At 37.6% G+C, this 21,544-nt stretch overlaps 1 protein-coding gene across 1 annotated transcript in view; it reads right to left on the bottom strand.

Annotated features, from left to right (window-relative positions):
- Nucleotides 1-1,338: 1,338 nt before the first annotated feature.
- The window catches only part of mRpS5 (mitochondrial ribosomal protein S5), a 34,740-nt gene continuing 14,534 nt past the window's right edge, over nucleotides 1,339-21,544 (bottom strand). The window contains exons 5-10 of the mRNA XM_083137265.1: nucleotides 18,677-18,711; nucleotides 14,594-14,789; nucleotides 12,678-12,877; nucleotides 9,010-9,159; nucleotides 5,778-5,894; nucleotides 1,339-1,523 (exon numbers count right to left, since the gene is read on the bottom strand). Coding sequence (XP_082993391.1) covers nucleotides 1,428-1,523; nucleotides 5,778-5,894; nucleotides 9,010-9,159; nucleotides 12,678-12,877; nucleotides 14,594-14,789; nucleotides 18,677-18,711 — 794 coding nt within the window. The 3' untranslated portion in view covers nucleotides 1,339-1,427. The remainder of the gene's footprint in view (nucleotides 1,524-5,777; nucleotides 5,895-9,009; nucleotides 9,160-12,677; nucleotides 12,878-14,593; nucleotides 14,790-18,676; nucleotides 18,712-21,544) is intronic.

Raw genomic sequence — 21,544 nt, 5'->3', positions numbered from 1 at the left:
CCGTATATATTAATCTTGGACTCGTCTGACCATATGACACTCCCAAAATTCCTGGTCCTTGTGGATGTGCTCTTTCGCGAATGAAAGTCTATTTCTGCGATTCACCTTATTTACATACGGCCTCTTTCGTGGTATTCTGCCATGATATCCATGCTTCCACAAGGCACGTCGGACAGTTTGATCGGACATCGTCTTACCAGCAACATTTTCTACTAACGGTCGTAACTGAGGAACACTTAGTCGGGGGTTTTCTCGCACTCTTTTTAAAATAAAGCGTTCATCACGTTTATTCAACCGTCTCTCTTTTGGTTTTCTCGGCACATTCTGTGTTGAATCTTCCTCTAAATTTGTTTACTTTGTATTGAACTGTGGAGTGTGATTTATTGACTTTTTGTCCAATTTTTTCTTAACGAATAACCTCTAAGGGCCAAATTTATAATAACATCCTTCAGATCGGAACTAAATTCCTTCACCTTGCCCATTTCGAACATGCTGATAAGATAGACAATAGGCCTACAACAATACCTACGTCAGCATTCAGCTTGACGGGGAGCACGCCTGCATGTTCAAACTTGTTACGAAGTTGCAAACTGCACGAAATCGCCCGAATAGCGGTGGTGCTGTATACGAGGAAGATTGAAACTCTTGACTGTATGAATAACAATGTTGCATAAAACAGCGTGTTTTTCTCTTTTCACACAAATTATATGCTCTATTTATATACTTTGAACACACATTTTTATTGACATTTGTTTTTGAAACCTTCATTAACATTAATTTCCAGATACATATGAAAATGATTATATTTACTAGTAGATATGACATTTTTTCCTCGGAAATTCTATGTGTACGAATAACAATGTTACATACTGTATATTAATTTGTTTACTTTTCAAGGTGAATTTTTTGCACCATTTTTTCAAGATGGTGGTGAACCTACAGGTCAGTGTGTGGTACTCTTCAAAATCGGATTGTCACCTTTTTCTTCTTCTTCTTTTTACTATAGAGGCAGTTGGTTTCATTTCTGTTGCAATTAGTTCCTCAGATGGCCAAAAAAATGTAAAACTTTCCTCGACTGTATGGAAAACCTGGAAAAGTTGGGGAATTTTGTTTTTACAAAATTGTAGACACCCTGCTAAATGCTGACTGGATCATAAATTTCTGTGGTTTTGATCCATGTAAAACTACATTTCTTTTTTTATATGTTAGCAATACACAATGACCCTAACTTTTCCCATAACAACTGTAGATTATAGTGATGAATACTACTAACCTCTGGTATTTTAGTTTAAAATTAATTGCAGTCATGATGAATTTGGGCAAAAATAAAACCACAAATTACTAATTATATACACTGTATTATGTATGAAGTGTTGTATACAAAAAAAATGTTCTTACACACAAAACTTTTCTGGCGTTCATTTGTGTCACTCTGCTGCAGTTGTTGTTTTTGCTTTCCTAGGCTGATTTTTCCAAACAAAACTTGTTAGTCTTCCATATCTTACAAGGGTTTCGATCTTCACCTGCAATTAAAGAATTTTCTCAGAATCAAAAGAATGTTCTAACATTATCTGTCTGTGTCTCTCAGGGGTAGCACCAGGGGGGGGGGTGCTTGTGCACCCCCTCATTTTCTTCCACACTCCTATTCAAAACCTATGTTGAAAACAATAACTCTTAGAGTGATGCACCCGAATGTTATTGTAGTTAGACCTCTGTTGTTGTATACAACAGCCAAGCATTGAAAGAGAGGCCGCATATATTTTCCTGTCTGTCGGCAGTCTCTATAAAAATCAGAGGCTGTTGTCTTTTCTTTCGTCAGTACTGTCGTTAAGAATTGTGTCTTCTTTTGTTTTAACCTTTTGGATACCAAGCGTCTCGATCGAGATGCTGTGTCAAGGTCGTAGTTTTTACCTTATAACTTTTCTATTTTTGGCTAGAATTTCGATTTTTTTTTATATATATTGTTCCTAACACATGTATTTAACAGAAATGTTTTTTTTTTTGCATTTTTTTTTTGTCTTCATGAAAATGGAGGGGGAAAGAGACTTCTCTTTTGAGTCTCTTTTCAAGGTCGAATTTTTGCCGACAAAGGAACACCGGCTTTGTTTGTTCTAAAGCAATGCTTTTCGCTCCCGCCTGTGATCTGCTTTTGAAGGAAGCTTGTTTCTCAGTATCCGATGTCAAAATGAAAGTTTTCCGTGAGGGCGCAAGCAGGGGGGAGGGGGAAGACTGATTGCTGAATCTGCATTGTGAGAATGGAATTTCGAAGCATGCTGAAGGAAACCTTTGTTTTTTTTAGCACAAGTGTCCACAAGTTGCGACAGGGGTTACCCTGCATTGTCTAAAAAATAGAATTTCAAGCAGCTGCAAGAATTGGTGCTCATTTTTCACTGCGTTCTAGCTTTTCGTCCGTGAATGTTGTGCGTAGGTGTCATTTTGTGCCCAAGTGCGAGGACATTTTTTGGGTGAAGTGACAATTTTTTAAAATAATTAATGGGGGTTTTCTCCCTTCCCCCTCCATATATATGCCAAATTTGCATAAATTTTGCATTTTGTGCATTTTGACATTTTTTGGGGGGGAACCACCATTTTTTTTAAGAAAAGTATTTTTGAGGGGATTTCCACCCTTTCCCCCTCCATATGTACGCCGAATGTGCATAAATTATATATCGTCTGAATCTGTGATTCATTCTGCATACAACGGTATATCTTGCATATCTCTAGGGTATTTAGTTCTCAGCTATAGTCATTTCAAGGTACCGCTGCAGTTTGAAGCTTGAATCAGTGGCCATTCCTTTTGGGGGTACAACTCAAGTTACATTGGTCATACGACAATGATGCAAATATTTTTCTGTTTCTTACATGCCAGCGATAATTTGTATGTGCATTTTGAACTTTTCATATCCTTTTTTTCGGGGGGGGGGGGGGGGGGCGAAACCCCATTTTTTTAAAAAGTATTTTCAGGGGATTTACCCCCTTTCCCCCTACATATATACGCCGAATGTGCATAAATTATATATCGTCTAAATCTGTGATTCATTCTGCGTACAACGGTATATCTTTCATATCTCTAGGGCATTTAGTTTCTGAGCTATAGTCATTTCAAGGTACCGTTGCATTTTGAAGCTTGAATCAGTGGCGTGCCGACCATTCCTTTTGGGGGTACAACTTAAGTTACATTGGTCATATGATAATAATGCAAATATTTTTGTGTTCCTTACATGTCAGCGATCATTTCCATGTGCATGTCGACACTGTCATGTACTTTTTTCTTGGGCGGAGGGTGAGGGAACCAATTTTTTTTCCCGAAATTTTGGAATATTGAGAGTTAGCCCCCTCCCCCCCCGCGCCACATATACGCCGAATTTGCATAAATTTCACATAGTCTGAATCTCTGGTTCATTCCGCGTACAACGGTATATCACTCATCTCTCTAGGGCAATTAGTCTCCGATCTACTCTCGTTTAATTGAAACTCTGCATTTTGCTCAAAATTGGCTCGGGACTTACTTGTGAAAATGGCCTTGGGACTCAAAAGGTTAAGAGGCCTGTTTATGTTTTTCTATATTTACCTACAGCTCGGTGATTTTTTTTTTTTTTTTTTTTTTGCATTGATGTTAAATGGTTTTATTGTCTGCCTACTTGTTGTTCCTCTTTTCTCAAAGTCACACAAACAAAATTTTCAGGTGCTTTCAAGATATCATCAGGTCATGCCAGGTAGTTTGCCTGTTATTACGTTCTATTTGTTCCACGTAACATGTTCAGTAACGTACCATTTCAGACTTTGTCAAGGACCCCAAAGTTCGCAAAGAAATGTCAAAGTTCATTGATGGGGATTGTGCGGCAGAAGGGAATTTTAACAAAGATGAAGTTGCCGTGCACTTTGCATTTTGTCCTGACACCGCAGCACCTGGGGCAGACTGAAGATAACCAGTGGTGCAATCACAGGGGGCAGGGGGGCATTACCCTTCAACCTTGGTCGGAAATCAATTCTGTGGGGGGCAAGGAGGTAAAAATTAAGTTTAAAAAATGCAAGGCTAGGAGAATCTAAGAGTAGCAGGATGAAATTATACTCAAGATGGATTTTTTTTTCCCAGACGGCCAAGGACACTTGCAGAGAGGAAATTGCCATCCTCGATTTCAAATACCATGCAAATAAAAATACATTTAGTCATTTTTTTCTTCGGAAATTCGTAAAAGTTCAGAGCTTGACAACAAATCAGGTGGCAGATTTGTTCATGAGTGTTTACAAAAGCTTGTTTCCTGGTATGACAAGTAACTACACAGGGTGTCCATAAATTAATTATCTATTTTGATTGAAATCGTGATTTTATGTTCAATGTTTTTCATGGTATATATCCGTTACACATTACTTTCAACATGTGCACCATCCACATCACAACACACTTCCCATCTGTTGGCCGTGGTGCGAAAGCTGGAGCATTGCTGGTGTTATGGCAGCACCAGCAGATTTTGTAATGTGGTTTCGGAGTTTCTCCTGTGTGGTAATGGGTCGAGTAAGCACACATATGCCTGATGTGTTCGTCTGGCCTCAAGCCCATAGACTTCTTTATGTGTTATGACAATCATAACATGGTAAGGTAAAGTTCACTGTGTCATGAAGGCACATTCTCGATCTCGGCCATTTTGCAGGTGGTGGTCTTGCAATCTTAGCTCACAGATACCCCTTGATTTGAGGCTGAGTGAGCCCCAGAGCTGTTTGGGGACAAGGCCAGAAAAATTCCAACTTTAGATGCGTAGAAGTCAGACACCTTACCGACTAGACCACCATGGCTCCTCAATCATAACATGATGATAATTATTTCTGACATTCAATTTTTTCACACCCTGTACAAAAATTTCTAGCCACACCCATTCGTATGTTGTGTAAGGATTCTGACCATTATAAATTTACGACAGATATCTGTGCGTTAAAAGCAGCAGCCTAATGAAATTTAATTCTGAATAGCATAACACTTGAATAAATAAAATATGTTTATGGACGAATGTAATATTTGGAAACAAAATGGCATCATTTTCTCAGACCTACATTTTAACCCTTCTGTTAATTTAAATCACACTGACACCTACGTTGAACCAGACACAACAGTATCCGCCATTTCATGGATATCAAAAGTGTTGAGTCTCCAAAGGGAAAAATTCAACAATCGTTTGCAATTTCTTCTTGCATAACTGCATAAAACACAAATGCAACTAAAAACCATTGTGGAATAAATTAAGGTATTTGTGTGATATGTACCAGCTTAGACATAGAAACTATGCATCAATTTCCCTTTAAACAAACGTATCATAGGAAAACTGAATAAATCTTTCTAAAAAATTATTTTAAAAAACATGTAAAAACTGTTTACTTACGTATTGGCGAGTATTTTGTTGTTTGAGCAATGTTTCGGGGTTCCTACAGCCCCTTTCTTCAGGCTGTAGTGACGCGGCATGTAGGAACCCCGAAACGTTGCTCAAACAACAAAATAGTCGCCAATACGTAAGTAAACAGTTTTTACATGTTTTTTAAAATAATTTTTTAGAAAGAATTATTCAGTTTGCCACGAGCGAGTAATTCCCACATGTGCTATTATGATTTTGTATCATAGGGGAAAATACATTCCAAGCAAAAGAAGGAATTTTATGCTAGTACATGAATAATGAACACGTTTTTGGATGCTGAAATTCACTATGGAAAAACATTGGAAAGATGGGAAGTAAAAATTTCATAATTTAAAAAATAATAAATCTACCCCAAAATATTGGCTGTATTACCTTATCTTGATTCTTGAGATGTGCAGTCTTCTTAATATGTACTTTCCATCCTGGCAGCCTGGTGTAAAATGGAGGTCGCTTCTTTTTGTGGAGTACTACTCGATTTCCCATCACATACTGAAATCAGAGAGCATGTATGTAACGTTTAATACATGAATGACAATCACCATCCAAATATTCCCTTGCACTTATGCTTAACATTTCTAATTCTAATATAAAACTACGGCGATATATGTTTTTAAGTTTTACATAAATATGGGTTCAACACTTGAAAACAATGATGCAGATCTTGTGGAGGCAAGATTTTTACGATGCCACAATCATGTTAAGTGAGATTTGAGTTGTAAGTACACTTTAAGCACACATAGACTAACCGGGACTGAATCTATAGTTTAAAATGGGATCTGAACCACTGTGCAATGTGTCTCCATCAGGTATCGAACCCAGGACCCCTTGATTATAAGGCAAATGCATTACCAATATTCCATTGGGGAAGCCTGGGTTGCATTTGTTGTTCACCTCTGAAAGCAGTGACAGTCAATATAAATTGGAAAATGAATAAGAATAAGAAGGGTGTGTTGAAACTGAATTTTGCTTTAAAAATATAAATATATATATTTTGCACTAGTGACTTGTTCAGAAAATTCCACACTTAAGGGGATTAATTCTGCTATAAATATTCGAGAAGCAAAAATGGATAACTTTACACAGGAATAAACTTAATACTCTAATAACTACATAACCGTGTTGTTAGAAAGGAAATATTCATTTTGTGTAATATTTTAAAAAAAATCAGATGTAGGATTACATTCATCATTTTAACACCAAACTGCTATTACTCCTTTTCATCCCAAACTGTCAATTCTGAATCTGTGCAATGCGGCTCAAACAGGGATTGAGGCTCATTTATAGTGTGGACTGAGAGGGGAATTTTTTTTAAAAATCTAATTTGGGAACAAAACTGAAATCGTGGAATTGTATAAGTGATGTATGAGTTTGACTTTGCTCACTGATAGCCTCCGGTGCTTTGCTGGAATCCAGGTACATAAATTGTGGGTTGTCTAAAAAATGCTGCATAGTTCTATCACAGGGTTTAAGCATTCTTGAAATAATACAAAATGCACAATTTTCAATAATTTCAGGCCAATTTCTGCACTACTTGCTGGTTATTGATCGATTGATTGATTTGCTGTTTTAAGTCCAATTTATGCACAGTAAGGCTAATCGGGACTAGGCCTACAGTTTAAAGTGGGAACCGAGCCACTGTGGCATGTGCCTCCACCGGGTATCGAACCCGGGACCCCTTGATTACAAGGCGACGACGTTACCACTACGCCAACAGAGAGGCCTATTTGCTGGTTAAAAGACAGATATTTAAATTAATATTCTAATTACTTAATGTGTGAACCTATGGATATAATTCTCTCTTTTATAGTTTGCAGTTCTTACAAGCACATAAACACAATTTTTGATGTAACGTTTCTGGAGAATACATACTTCCTTCCAGAGGCACTGACCTTGGGGGAGGGGGGTTACTTTCTGCTCTCCCCTACTCAGGGGTAGCTACGATTTTTTTTATTAATAAACTCATTTTTACCACTTTTCAGCAAAATTTCATTCTAGATGCAAAAAACATGTAAAAATTCAAAGAATAACGTAAAATTACTATCGGCATCAAATAACATTCTAACCTAACAATAAGTCATCAGGATGCAAACCAACACTCATAATAACGTGAATATTACCAAACCATCAAATACCTTGCCAAATAAATCCATCGCATATGCAAGGAAACATTGCAACAAAATCACATGCATACCTTGAAAATATGCACTTCCAGTTAAATGGTCCCAGGGGTGAAATGTATCAAGTGGAACACATGTTACAAAGCTTGAAATTTATTCCTACATGCGGAAACCACAAATAAGCAAAATATTTAGCAACGATGTGTGACCAGTGTACATTTAATTCATCTTTTTTCACAGACCAGTTTTTTTTAAAATAATTATTCAGGGACAACAGTCATCTGCATGGGTTTGGATGACTCACAGATGACTGTTGTCCCTGAATAATTTCAGTATGCTGATTCCAAAAATGAAATCCATTTTTACCTATCACGTGTAGTTTCTTCAGAAAATAGCAATATATTAAGTGCCTTTATTTCACAATAAAATGTGTAGTTCCTTGATTTCCTCAATAGAATACAAATCCTCCAATTTTGAACTATAAATGCAGATACAGTAGTAAGCATTTAATCCACCTTCCATCTTCACAAGACACATTGACATGAAAATTGTAAACTTTGATTACGTAAATTCCATTTTCGAAATCCCTCGTAAAAATTTCCTTCACAAAATGTCCAAAACTCAATGTTATAATGTAGTGGGTTGATTGAACTTAATGACGTGGAGAAAAGTCCTGATCTAGGGAAAAATCCTGACGTGATGGGAAGAAATTTATGTGATATTCGTTATCAGCATTCAAAATACTTCCAGAATCACCTATTGGCTTTTAAAGATCCGAAATTTCCTTTGTTTAAATTTATTTTATTGCGTTCTCTAATAGGCATAATTAAATGGCAAATATGATAATTTTGATTGTGAAATTGTGAAAAATCCTGACGTGATGGGGGAAAAATGGATATCATGTGCATGATTAGCATTCAAAAAACTTCCAAAATCACCTATTGGTTTGTAAACTTCCGAAATTTTTCCTTGCTTAAATTTATTTTATTGAATTCTGTAATAGGCATAATTGAATGACAAATATGATAATTTTGATTGTAAAAAAGAAAAGAAAAAAGGTAAAGTGTTCCCCTGTGCTTAGCACCACGCCATGAAGGCGTATAGGGTGTGTGGGGGTAACGCCCCACACTTTCTTGATCAGGTCGTGAGTGGGGGTGATGTGATCAGCATCACGCCCCTGACCACCTTTACCCCCCAGGTACCTATGTTATTCGATGCTGAATTTCAACCGGCCGGGGATCGAACCCGGGACCTTTAGCATGGTAGTCAGATGCGTTACCGACTGAGCCACCGCAGCCACTTTTGTGAAAAATCCTGACATGATGGGAAAAAATGGATGTCATTTCCGTGATCAGCATTCAAAATACTTCCAGAACACCTATCGGTTTCAAATCAGCAGATTTGTTTTCAAAAATGCAGGGTGGTGTTATTGTTAACATGGCTTTGTTCTTAGAATCTGCATCAAGGCAAAAGAACGTTAACCTTACCTGGGTGAAATCCATAACTTCATTGGTTGATATCTCTTCAGGTTTCCTGCATGTCAATGGAGAAGCTACGACATTCGGGAAGTTGTCATTCTCCTTTCGGAATTCGACTACATGCAACTTCTTTTCCTCTGCTATCTCTTGATGTGTTTTCTGCAATGGTACAAATAAATCAATTACGAAAGCCTTTATTTAATTTGCATGCTTTAAAAGAAAAGAACACAATTCATATCTGTTGCATGTGTACACTTCAATGGAGATAAATCGGTATTCTATCTGTACCACCCAAAATAGGTATGTTCGTTTTTCATGAAAATCATCAATAATTTTACCGATCCAACCCATCTATAAATAGCTTAATTTAGTGCATCATTCTGTTGTTATTTATATGATTACAAGCAATAGTCCATATGTCCTGTTTTTGTAAAGTAGTCTAAATACACAGTTTCTTTTCCAAAATAACTCTGATTAGTTACTTGGTTACATATATTAATTAAGGAGGTGTTGACGATTATGTTCTTCAAAGAACATTTGCAATTTTATTTGTGATCAGTAAAATATCTGTAATTGATATTGATAAATTTTACATCAGTACTTTTTTTGGTGCCATCAAGTTACGAGGTGACCAAAACTTTCATTCATCTGATTGTAAATCTACGGCAACTCTCAATACTGTACCTGCAAATTAGGGTTAGTCACAAAATCCGGATGATAGATATCTGAATTTCAAATTATCCAATATCAATTTTGGACGCAACTGATAATCTGAATATCCGAATAGTACAGATTTGATGAAGAATTTGTAGAAAATTTGCAGTGAAATAATGAATGAATAATGATGAATAAAAGAATATGTGTTACTCTGTAAAATGGATAAATGATAAAATTGTCCGGATAATGCACATGTTCAGTTCGGGTAATCTGAATATCTGATATCTAGGGAAAGGATTTTAAAGTGCAAAATTATGGTCAAAAAGAAAAAGGTTCCGAAAATGTTTTCCAAAAAAAAAGTGCTCATAAAATGCCTTTATGCATCATCTATTTTTCTGAGCCTTCTGTATATAATGTGCGTGGACCGCATAGAGAACTGTGGTTCTGCCGAAAAGGTTCTGTTGAAGTTTGTGTCTTCTCTCACGGGTTTTGCTACATTATCGTGGAAACTATTGGGGCTGCAATGATTATATTATACCATTTTATAGCTCTCGTTCTGCTCTACAAAGTTATACTATAGGATTTTATGTAGCTGATCAAGAACAGTGAAAATCATTTATTCTTCTGTCCAATTTTTGTACAAAACATGAAAGAAAAGAAAGGAAAAAGGTGCTGAAGCATCAAAGAGGGGTAAAAGGGGGATGAATGTGCTGATGTCACAAAAAGGTGCAACAAAGTATGTTCATTTCACTTGATTTCATGTCCTAAAATACATATCTCAAAAGATCGGTATGAAAACGGCTATATTTTTGGAAAGTTGCAGCCCCTTAAAAATCCGTTCCTTACTGATATCCAGATAAAGCATTATGCAATATTCAGATTTGGCCATCCCTACTGCAAATGTAAAGTTAAGGACAACAGAATTTAGCGAACAGATACGAGGGTGAATCAAATATGAACGAACCTTGATTGGCTAAGTGTCTGAATGGGTAGCAGGGTGTGATTGGGCATGTGCAGCTGGTAGGTGGGGCTATCGTGAGTCAGGAACCAGAACAGCCGGTGTGTCGCATGCTTCGTTTAGTAGCTCTCACGATGAGTGAGCAGTGTGTGCCAGTGTCTGTTGTGCAACGCATAATCATCAAGTTCCTCACCCAGGAAAACGTCAAACCGGCCGAAATTTACCGGAGACTGCAGGCCCAGTTTGGGAATGGTACCCTCTCGTGGGCAAGAGTGAAGGTGTGGTGTAAGGAATTCCAGCAAGGCCGTAAACGTGTTGCAAATGAAGTGCACCCCAGTTGTCCTCGCACCAGTGTGACGAATGACAACATGGTTCGTGTTCGTGAGCTTGTAACAGGATCGCCGAGTCACTGTGAAGCAAATTGCAGCAGAACTTGGTGTGAGCTATGGAAGTGTCCAATCAATCATCACAAAGCACTTGGGCTTCCGCAAAATCACAGCTCCGTGGGTTCCCAAGCTGCTGAATGTTGCTCAAAAATATGACCGAGTTCGCATTGCTCGCCAGCTTCACATTCGTTTTGGCGTGGAAGGGGAAGCATTTTTGCATCGCATCGTTACCTGTGACGAGACATGGGTGCATCATTACACCCCAGCATCCAAGGGTGCCAGCATGGAATGGAGGAGGAAAGGCGAAGGAAACCCCGTGAAGGCCAAAGTTCGGTTGTCTGTGGGGAAGGTGTTGGCCACGGTGTTTTGGGACTGGAGGGGGATCCTACTGGTGGATTTCTTACACGAACGTCGGACCATCAACGCACCCTACTACTGCGGCCTCCTGGATCAAGTTAAGGTGCAGTATCGATACAAATGACGAGGCTGTCCCATCCGCCAGGTCTTGTTCCTCCACGACAACGCCAGACCACATACAGCAGGTGTTACGGGGCAGAAACTGGTGGAAATGCACTGAGAACCACTTCCGCATCCACTGTAAAGCCCAGACCTTTCACCATGTGATTTTCACCTGTTCGGACCCCTCAAAGAAGCACGAGCGATTTGCGACCAACGATCAGGTGGAAACCTTTGTGCGCAACTGGTTGGCTACCCACCCAGCTTCATTCTATGAGAACGGCATCAAGAACCTACCACAACGTTGGGAAAAATGTATCACTAAGGGCGGAGACTATGTAGAAAAATAGGATGTGGCAATGTCTCTGTTTCCTTCAATAAATTTTGTTTTTCCGCACAAGGCTCGTTCATATTTGATTCACCCTTGTAGATCCCATGAAGCTAAACTCCATCATTGGAAAAAGGCCCGCTTTACACGAAAGCATTTTTCTTAACATTGGTGCCACGACCAAAATGCTACCGTGTAAAGTGGAAAATCTTATGACATTTCTCAAGGAAAGAACCCATCCTATTTCTGTAGAATTTTTCGTAGCATAACCAATCAGAAGAAACCTCTAGGTCACGAGTGGAGGTGTAATGGTGGCCATGTAAGATGTAAACAATGTATCACTTCACATTTTTAAAAGCCAATTAAATACATACTTTACAACGTTTACTGTACACATATGGGAGAATATTTTAGTTGTTTCAAATGTAAACACCGTGCACTCAGCATAGATGGTGTAGCTCGACGTGCCTTTCATGATGTATATGTTGTTATACATTGTAATCGCAAAAGCTAGCCGAAAAGTTACACAAAATGCTTGCATGTAAATTACTATCTGTTATAAGATTTTTGAAAACATTTATGCTAGCAAAAATGTTAAAGGAAATGCTTTCGTCTAATGCCGGCTTAACAGTTTCGCACCAGCTGAAAAAAAAAAAAATCTTCCCATGTTGCAAGTAGGAAGTAGTTTTTTTAAGTTGATTATTAAGCTAGATACTACCTGTAAAAAATCTGATGAATAAGTATTTACAGAAATTCATGTATTCCCTATGGAGAAGCAACTTAACTAACAATTTGTAAAATATAATACAACATAAAAATAATTAACATACAAAGTACAAGTATGGTGGCAAAATGCTTTCTGTCCCAATACAAACACCTTCGCTAAGCTCACCTGTCTGATAAGGCCAAGGAAAAAGGCTTTTGTCATATTTTGAATGTTTGTTGAACCTTCTATCTTGGCATACAGGTCTTTGATTCCAATCACTTCACACATCGTCTTAATAGCTCGGTGGCACACCAGGCCAAACCCTTCAGGTTTTTTACAAACAAAGATTTTTGTCCTTCCGAACTGGCTGAAGAAATCGTGATACACTGAAAAACAATACTAAATTTTTGATTTTGCAAAATAATATAATCAACAAACTATGATTTTCATAACAGTAACCATTACTCAGTATGAAACTTAAATTGTCATTAAAATTGCAACTTTTGGTGCCTACAGACATAGCAATTCCTTAATGTGAATACTAATTTATTCTTTGAACTATGTACATCAATATGTAGGAAAGAATAGAAATTATGTACATAGCTTGAATGTACATATAACTTCCAAAAATAATAATACATGTTCAAATTTAAAATCCTATACAGTGGAACCCTAATTTTATATTCCAAGACTACCATTTTCCCATATTTTAAGTTTTCTCAACTTAGTCCCTTGAAAAACGTAAAATCGAGGTTCCACTGTACTTATTTTTATTTAATAAATTGCCAAAACCTGAATGAACACAGTTAAGGCTCGGCTGGACTTTTGGCATGCGAATCTTTTCAAATTTTCCTCTCCATTCGAAAAACCTCTTGGATATTTCAAAATATGGAAAATTACATACGCTTAGAATTCCTTCTAGAGCATTGACATGAATTTTTGTGTAGTTTTCTTTCATTGTTGTCTAGATATTATCAATAGTTTAATAGACTTACGTAATCATGAAACTATTGATAATATCTAGACAACAATGAAAGAAAACTACACAAAAATTCATGTCAATGCTCTAGAAGGAATTCTAAGCGTATGTAATTTTTCATATTTTGAAATATCCAAGAGGTTTTTCGATTGGAGAGGAAAATTTGAAAAAAAAAAAAATCGCCCATTCCCATGCCGAAGGTCCAGCCAAGCCTTAAGTAGCAATTAAAATATTTTATATTTAACAAACATGCACAATGTTTTTTTTTTATATTAAAATGAAATTGACACTTTTACTGACTGCTGCTAGTAGATTGTAATAATCTTCAAAAGTTCTTAACTTTATGTTTTCATAATTTTTAGTCATTACCAAACTGACAAGGGTCCCGGGTTCGAATCCCGCTCGGGCTTGGTTGTTTGTGAATGTCCATTCATCAATTTCATCGCTCATCCCCATCTTTGCAAATTAGCCAAGAGGCACAAAATGCAAAGTAAAATAAACTAAATCAATCAATCAATAGAGGCACCTATTTTTGGTAAATAAAAAAGCAAAATTTCGGTACAAAAGGAGAGTCAATCTCGGGTTATAAAATGAAATTTCGCTGTTATAGTGGTGAAAAAGCGGTATATTAAATGACATTTTTGTTTTAAAAATGTGAATATAATCCCAAATTTGATTTAAAAACTTCACTTACTACACAAAATAAACATATCCCTTCTAATAGCACATTAAATCATTACCAGGATATTAAGTTTATTGTATAAAGGGGTCCATCTTTGCTTCTCAAATATTTACAGCAGAATCAATTTTCCGTGAATTGCATAACTCACAGGATACTTCAGACTTCAGAAAGTGTCGCGTCGGTATATAAACGGTAAATTTCATGTTTAAGAGTATTTCGCATTTTGCAGTTCATTTTGCATCATTTCGTGACAAAACAGGGTAGGAAAATGCACCTCACACCTTTCAGAAACATGAAAAATTAACATTACAATGTGTTATTTCACATTTCGTGTTTTTGTCAAAAACGAAATATGCTTGCCTCTATCAATCAATTACCACACTGAAAAATAATGTTCACACATTGGTACTTTTCATTGCTAATTGAGGTAGGAAGATATACCTGTATGGCCATTGTACAACTCGATGAACATAAGATTTATTGCTGCTCTGTTTTTCGATCTACGCAAAGCTGTCCTTGGATCTACGCCTTGTGCCAGTGCAAACCCAGCTAATCCGTTTGAATTGCCTGTCACCACAAAGGAACTCAGCCGACGGCGTCGCCCAAAGATCCCTTTCATGCATACCACATTTTTCAGCTGGAAGAAACAAACATGTTTTTAGAATTAAAGAAATTAGGGCTGCACGTGTGAACAATGAGCTGCTGACGTTGATAAGAGAATAACAGCAAAGGAACATCTGTGGCCTTCCTGGCATAACACTGACTACTGCACCAACACTACAGGGTGATCATAAAGTGTGGAAGCTACGGCAATATTGTTTTCTGGTTAAAGGCAAACGTCACCAGACCTCAACCTAATGTGAAGAATTTTGAAATCCAAGGTGCAAGCTGTGAAAATCGAGAACTGGATCATCTATCCTCACATTTTGAAAGAGAATTCAAGGAAATGTGTTAAAATGTTTGAGGAATTGTGTTGTTGGACTTAATGGTCACCCTGTATAATGAATAGCATTCTCCTGCCCCCCTTCCCAAATTTAACCTAAAATTACTAGTTCCTTTCCAAACAAATGCTGAATAATCTTAAATGAATCATTTATATCAATATGTATGCATGCAATGAAATTAAATACCATGCACTAGAAAATGGAACAGATGTTTGAAATCCACTTTATACAGTGATAGCGTAATTACAACTGGAACTACAGTTTACAGTGTGATCCAAACCATGCCTCCACCAGGTATTGAACCAGGGACCCCTTAATTACTACAAGGCGACAGCATTATCACTATGCCATTGGGGAGGCCCCTTCACTGAAATAATAAATCTTTTGTGGCTGCAGGCTACATCTCCGATTGTAGGTGAAAGATGGCAGAAATACGAGGGTTAAATCATAAGTCATGGCAACTATTTTTTTTTTCTCGCGAACAGGGGACAACACGAAAAATCTAAGATATGCATTTGAAAGTGTATGGAATTAACTTGTGAATGAAGCCACCAGATGAAGTCTGTATGCAGGAGACTCTCGTAGGGATGAAGCAGAACACAGGACATTAGACAACAGTGTTTTATTATGACATGAACAACTTCAGAGTATTCAATCAGGTTATCCACTGGGCATGCCATGCACACCCAGTGCTTCCTGTAGCTCTGTCACATTCTCGTGCATTTCTGCCACGGAGAACTGCTGTTTTAACGTACGGATGTTGCTCCTGCTTCATGACCTCCAGTTTCAAATGCTGTCACTCACTGACTGAACTTTGGTGTATGCTTATTACTCCAACTTTGTTCACATACATCATCTGGTGGCTTCTTTTGAAAGTACATTCCATACACCTTCAAGCGTATATCTTAGATTTTTCGTGTTGTCCCCTGTTCGCAAGAAAAAAAATAGTTGCCATGACTTATGACTTAAACCACATAGATATCAACAGGAGTAGAAAAATGCAAAGCACCCAGAAATTTTCACCAGGCACCTACATTTTCAAGTGTTTTTTTTATATATGCGTTAAGATTTCGAGTTTGCTTATGGAAGTTTCATTACCTTTTTTTCAAAATAATTATTGTATGTGCTTTTTTATGTTTGTGTTTCCTGTATAACATGTATCATTAAATCACAACAATAAACATTATAATTTTTTCACTGTTGCTAGATGAATTTGAAAATCTGTAGTGATATGGTTGAGTCGGCCATGTATTAGAATGAACACTCCGTAGCGAGAATAATTATTTTTAATACAATCTTGTATCAATCGATAAATTACATGTTTTAAAGTCACATTTCAAAATGTGTAAGCTTTATCTTAGTTGGATTCATGGCTTTCTTAGACCGGATTTGAAAAATAAATAAATAAAATGTTTTTAAAAATGGTGGCTCCCAAGAAAAAGGAGCTGGCACCTGAATTATTTTTAGCTTTGTCTACCCCTGGACACTAGTGTAACTAATATGCTCTGCATCCTCCCGCATATTTCAGTTGTGTTTATTTACGAAAAGAAAGCTTTCTTTTTTTTAAATATTAATTCATGCCTACATTCCTGTTCAAATATGAAAATATATACATGTAATTTGAATCAATGCGAAAACTGGTAAGGGAAGTTAAGACAACAGACAAACTGTAAAAAATTATATATTATAATTATATATCAGTCCTCTTTTCATGGAAGCAGATACTTTGGTCAAGTCTGATTTTCGAATTCGATCACTTTCGATGCTTAACAATGCCAGTCGACTAAATTTCACTCTTGTCATTGTGCTTCTTAAGTAATTTTTGATCAAACCTTGCTGAAATGCTGGCGTAAGTATGGGGGGAGGGGTGAAAGTCAGAGTTGCCAGTGCATTTTCTTGCCTGAATTCTACCCTTCGGCGACGTAATCAAAGACTAACTATTCAGATAATGACGGTTCACTTTTTAGTGATCAACATTTTCTATTTGCAGTTGAAGGGGCATAAAATGTTATGTTTGGTTGAATATATATTTTAACACCGAAAGGAAACTTTTGTGAACTATCGGTCTTTCTAAATTTATCATTCCTACGGTGCCCCCAAAGCTTGTGTTTCTTATTCAGAAGTGAAACCCATTACAATCGTTGGCTACATACATTAAGTAGGCGAATAAACCATTCAGATGTTTTATGGGAAACTTGAAAGTTTTTATCGATCAGTAGAATATATTTGTCATCAGTAAGCAAATTATATGTGTTTTATGGATGCAATGGAAAATTTGCACTACATAGGAAACGGAGACCACTGGTCACTAATTGCCCGTTCAAATTGATCTGGAACTTTTCTTTTGATGTCGAGTAAAGCAGGTTGTATTTTAAACCATTAACAGAAAATAATTATTTTTAATGTGCATGTTTTTCACCAAATTTGTGGAAGCAAGTAATTTATACTAAACTAAAACTACTTTGCATCCTGCACAGTGGCTGTGAGGTCTAAGGAACAACCTTTGGCTTTTGATATGTGCAGGATATGCGGCAAATTTTTCCCGAGATTTGAGCCTGTGTATGAGACTGGTGGCCATCCACCATCCTGAGGAAATTGGGGAACTATGAATGAGTAACGTTAACTGGAACATAGAAATCCTACACCTACTTGGGGTTCGACGTGCTGACCACTTGTCACCCCGTAACTGGTCGTTTGAGGTCGGTAGGCACCAGCCCTCATGGACTGTTACGCCGTGGGTTATTGGGCTGAGCTGGTACCGATTCCCACCAATACAGATATTTTAAAATGGCAATAATTAAAATTTGTTCAAAATATTGATCAATATGTGTGTGTAAATATTCTTCTCCAATTATATGCATCAATTTTTGAAGAAATTTGCTTTAGAATATTCGAGAATTACATCAGAATATTAAAATAGATGATATGTAAACACAAAATACAGTATTTCTTCCAAAATTATTGCAAAATTATTCAAAAGGAAGTTTGAATTTTTCATAATTTCCAGGATAATTGGACTCAGTGAAAGGATCGCGCAGCATTTTTGCAGATCCCGTGAAATACCAATATCCCGGAAAAGTATCGGTAGATGAATTCCAACTGATACTTTCAGATACTGATATATTGGTATTGGATTAGACCTAGTAATTATTGTTAAAACTACTCTGTAGCGTAATCTTTCAGGTCCAAGGCCTGCCAAGCAACTTTCCGTTGGATCGCATGTTATTAGCGCATCAAATCACGTCACTGCTGCTTTTTGGCCATCACAACCAGAATCTGCTTCTATTGTTTTCAAGGAGTTACCCAATCGTCCTATTGATGCTGGGTCAACATCCGAATTTTTGATCTGCCACTGGGACCAAAGAGAAGAGCACTTGGCTCTGCAGGAGCTCTAACTTTGATCTACCTATCAGTTTGTAAAACAAAACTGAATTCAAACCAACCAATGATCGAAATGTGTTCCTACATTCTAGGCCATAATTTTCTCCAATCCAACATAGTTGAAGAGCAAGAAGTTAATTCTACATTGGTCATTTATCTCTAACAAAGAAAAAATTAAGAATATACTTAAAAAACTCACCTCTAAAACTTTTGTATCAAAATCTTCAAACTTCTCTGCATAAAAGAGAGAAAAAAAATTAATAAGTTCTAAATGCAAAATGGCAATAAGAATTAAGTACCATATTTCACTGCATAATCGTTACAGATCGTTTTTTTTTTTTACGAGTAGTGTGACCATTACATGAAGCTCTTAAAAAAAAGTCAGTATTGCTGGTACTTAAAAATTATTTATTACTACGTACATTGGCTTTGGTGCAAGCTTAGGATGTATGGAATACTTGTGAATATGCATTAAAATTGAATGGTACACTTCATTTTTTCATGAGTGTAGTGAACACTTTTCTGGTTTGAAAAAAAAAATTAACACATTATTTGTTATTGATTTGTGCATTATAGTAGAAATGTTACACTTGAGAAAAATTACTATACTGTAAATCACCAACCCGGAAACCTTCTGTAAACAAACGGTCTCACCGATTCGATGTATCACTCCGCTTCAGCTGATTCATGACCGCAATCATCTGCTGTTACACTCATAGTTCGCCGCACCTATTCATTTTATATAAGAGCCTCTGAATGTGAGAACCCGCTCTCAAAACATCAGGCGAATATGAAGCCGCATACATTGTTACTCTCCCGGTCATTCTCTCTTTTATAACCCTTAAAACTGCAGACACTGACACACCACTGCACTGGGATACGAACTTAACCACTTCATTTACTGGTTTCTCAGGATACCACTGACAGAACGTTACATAAATATTGAGTAGAATCTGTTCCTCACCCCTTTTCAAAGGCTGTCCTTGCTGGTGTTTTGAAAACAAGCTCTGAGAACACTGCGACCTTCCCGCACGCATAGAACTCGGCATGTTATTTTTCTAAGGATAAGTCAGGCAATATTACTAAGTTGCACTACTTCCTTGCTGTTCACATGATTATTTTTAGAAAATAACCAATGTTATAAAATATCATTATGTACACAAATCTCTAAGCTCATTGAAAGTTACAATGCATATTACTACAAAATGTTCACACATACTCTATGTGATCAAAAGTATCCGGACACACCGCGAAACGTGTGTTTATCAAGAGGGCAACACAGTACTGCCATCTACCGCCTGGAACACATAGTCAGCGAACTCAGTAGTCTGCAGACAGTGTGAGACAGCAGTATGGGATGGTCTGAGGAACTCACAGACTTTCAACGTGGTCAGTTGGTTGGGTGCCACTTGTGTAGGAGCGTGCAGGCCAACCTCCCATGTTGACCTCCAGAGACCATCGAGTGCTGAAGAGGGCCGTACAGCATTATCGTCCATCATCCATCGCCACTATCACACAGGAATTCTGAACTGCATCAGGATCTACTCCAAGCACCATTACTGTTTGGCGCAAGGTGCGGCAACTTGGTTTCCATGGCCGAGCAGCTGCCCATAAGTCAAACATCACACAGACAAATGCCAAACGCAGTCTCGTGTGGTGCAAGGAGCGTCGAAACTGGACCATAGAACAGTGAAAAACCGTTGTGTGGAGTGATGAATCACAGTATACAATGTGGCGATCCGATGGTAGGGTGTGGATGTGGCGAATGCCTGGTGAACGACATCTACCAGCCTGTATAGTGCCGACAGTGAAATTCGGAGGTGGCGGGGTTACAGTGTGGTCATGTTTCTCCTGGAGGGGGCTTGGCCCCTTGTTGCTTTACATGGCAATGTCACGGCACAAGTTTACATTGACATTTTAACAGCTTTCATGCTGCCTACCATCGAAGACCAGTTCGGGGATGACCATTGTGTCTTTCAACACGACCGACTACCCGTCCATACTGCAGGGCTTGTGGGGGAGTGGTTTGATGACAACAACGTCCCACTAATGGACTGGCCTGCGCAGAGTCCTGATTTGAAACCCATAGAACATCTCTGGCATGTTTTGGAATGCCGACTTTGTGCTACACCACACCAATCCACATCAATACCTCTTCTCATTTTGGCGCTCTGCGAGGAATGGGCTGCCATTTCTCAGGAAACCTTCCGGCACCTGATTGAAAGTATGCCTGTGAGAGTGAACGCTGTCATCAAGGCTGAGGGTGGGCCAACACTGTATTGACTGCCAATGTTCCCGATGGAGGGTTGCCCAAACTTGTACTTTATTTTCAGGTGGGTGTCCGGATACTTCTGATCACATAGAGTATCTTGCCTTGCCATGTCACCAAGTTATTTTACGAAGTGCACTATATTTGGTGGAACAAAAATCGTTATTAGGATGCTTGTCAAAGTTTCCAACCGCAATAAATTTACGAACTTTTAGTCTTGTTTTGATCATCATCATCAATATATTTATTGGACTTACAGCAATGCATATGGCTGTTCATGCCCATTATATATTGTATTTACATAAGATACAATTTACATAAAATCTACAAACAAATTTCAAATACACTCCTATCTATATCATCCTTAGAAATATACATTACCATGTTATATCATTTTGTCTAAAAAAATGCAAGTAAAATACATATATTCAATTCACATGCAAGAAAGAAGCCAACTTTATGGGAAATGATTGCTGGTGCAAAGAGTTAACCATAAAGGTGAAGCAATAAGTACAAAAGAAAGAGCATTGGGTTTAAAGTGAGACGTCATTTGCGGCAGCGTATCCCATACTACAAATTGGCCATTGTTTTACCTTACATAATGAATCCTCTAACAACGTTGGAATTTCGTGTGGATTATTTTACTTCTATGAGTTTGCAATGCTTTCTGCATGCAGGTGGATTTGTTTACAGAAGGTCTCAGGGTTTGTGATTTGAACTTTAGGTATGGACTTGCAAAATTTAATATTCTGTTACTTATGATTTGGCACACATAGTAGTTGCTTTAGCAAAAAATAC

This window comes from Lepisma saccharinum, chromosome 16 (genome assembly GCF_977018435.1).
Source record: "Lepisma saccharinum chromosome 16, izLepSacc3.1, whole genome shotgun sequence".
Taxonomy (NCBI): Eukaryota; Metazoa; Arthropoda; class Insecta; order Zygentoma; family Lepismatidae; genus Lepisma; species Lepisma saccharinum.
This window is presented reverse-complemented; position numbering and strand designations above follow the sequence as displayed.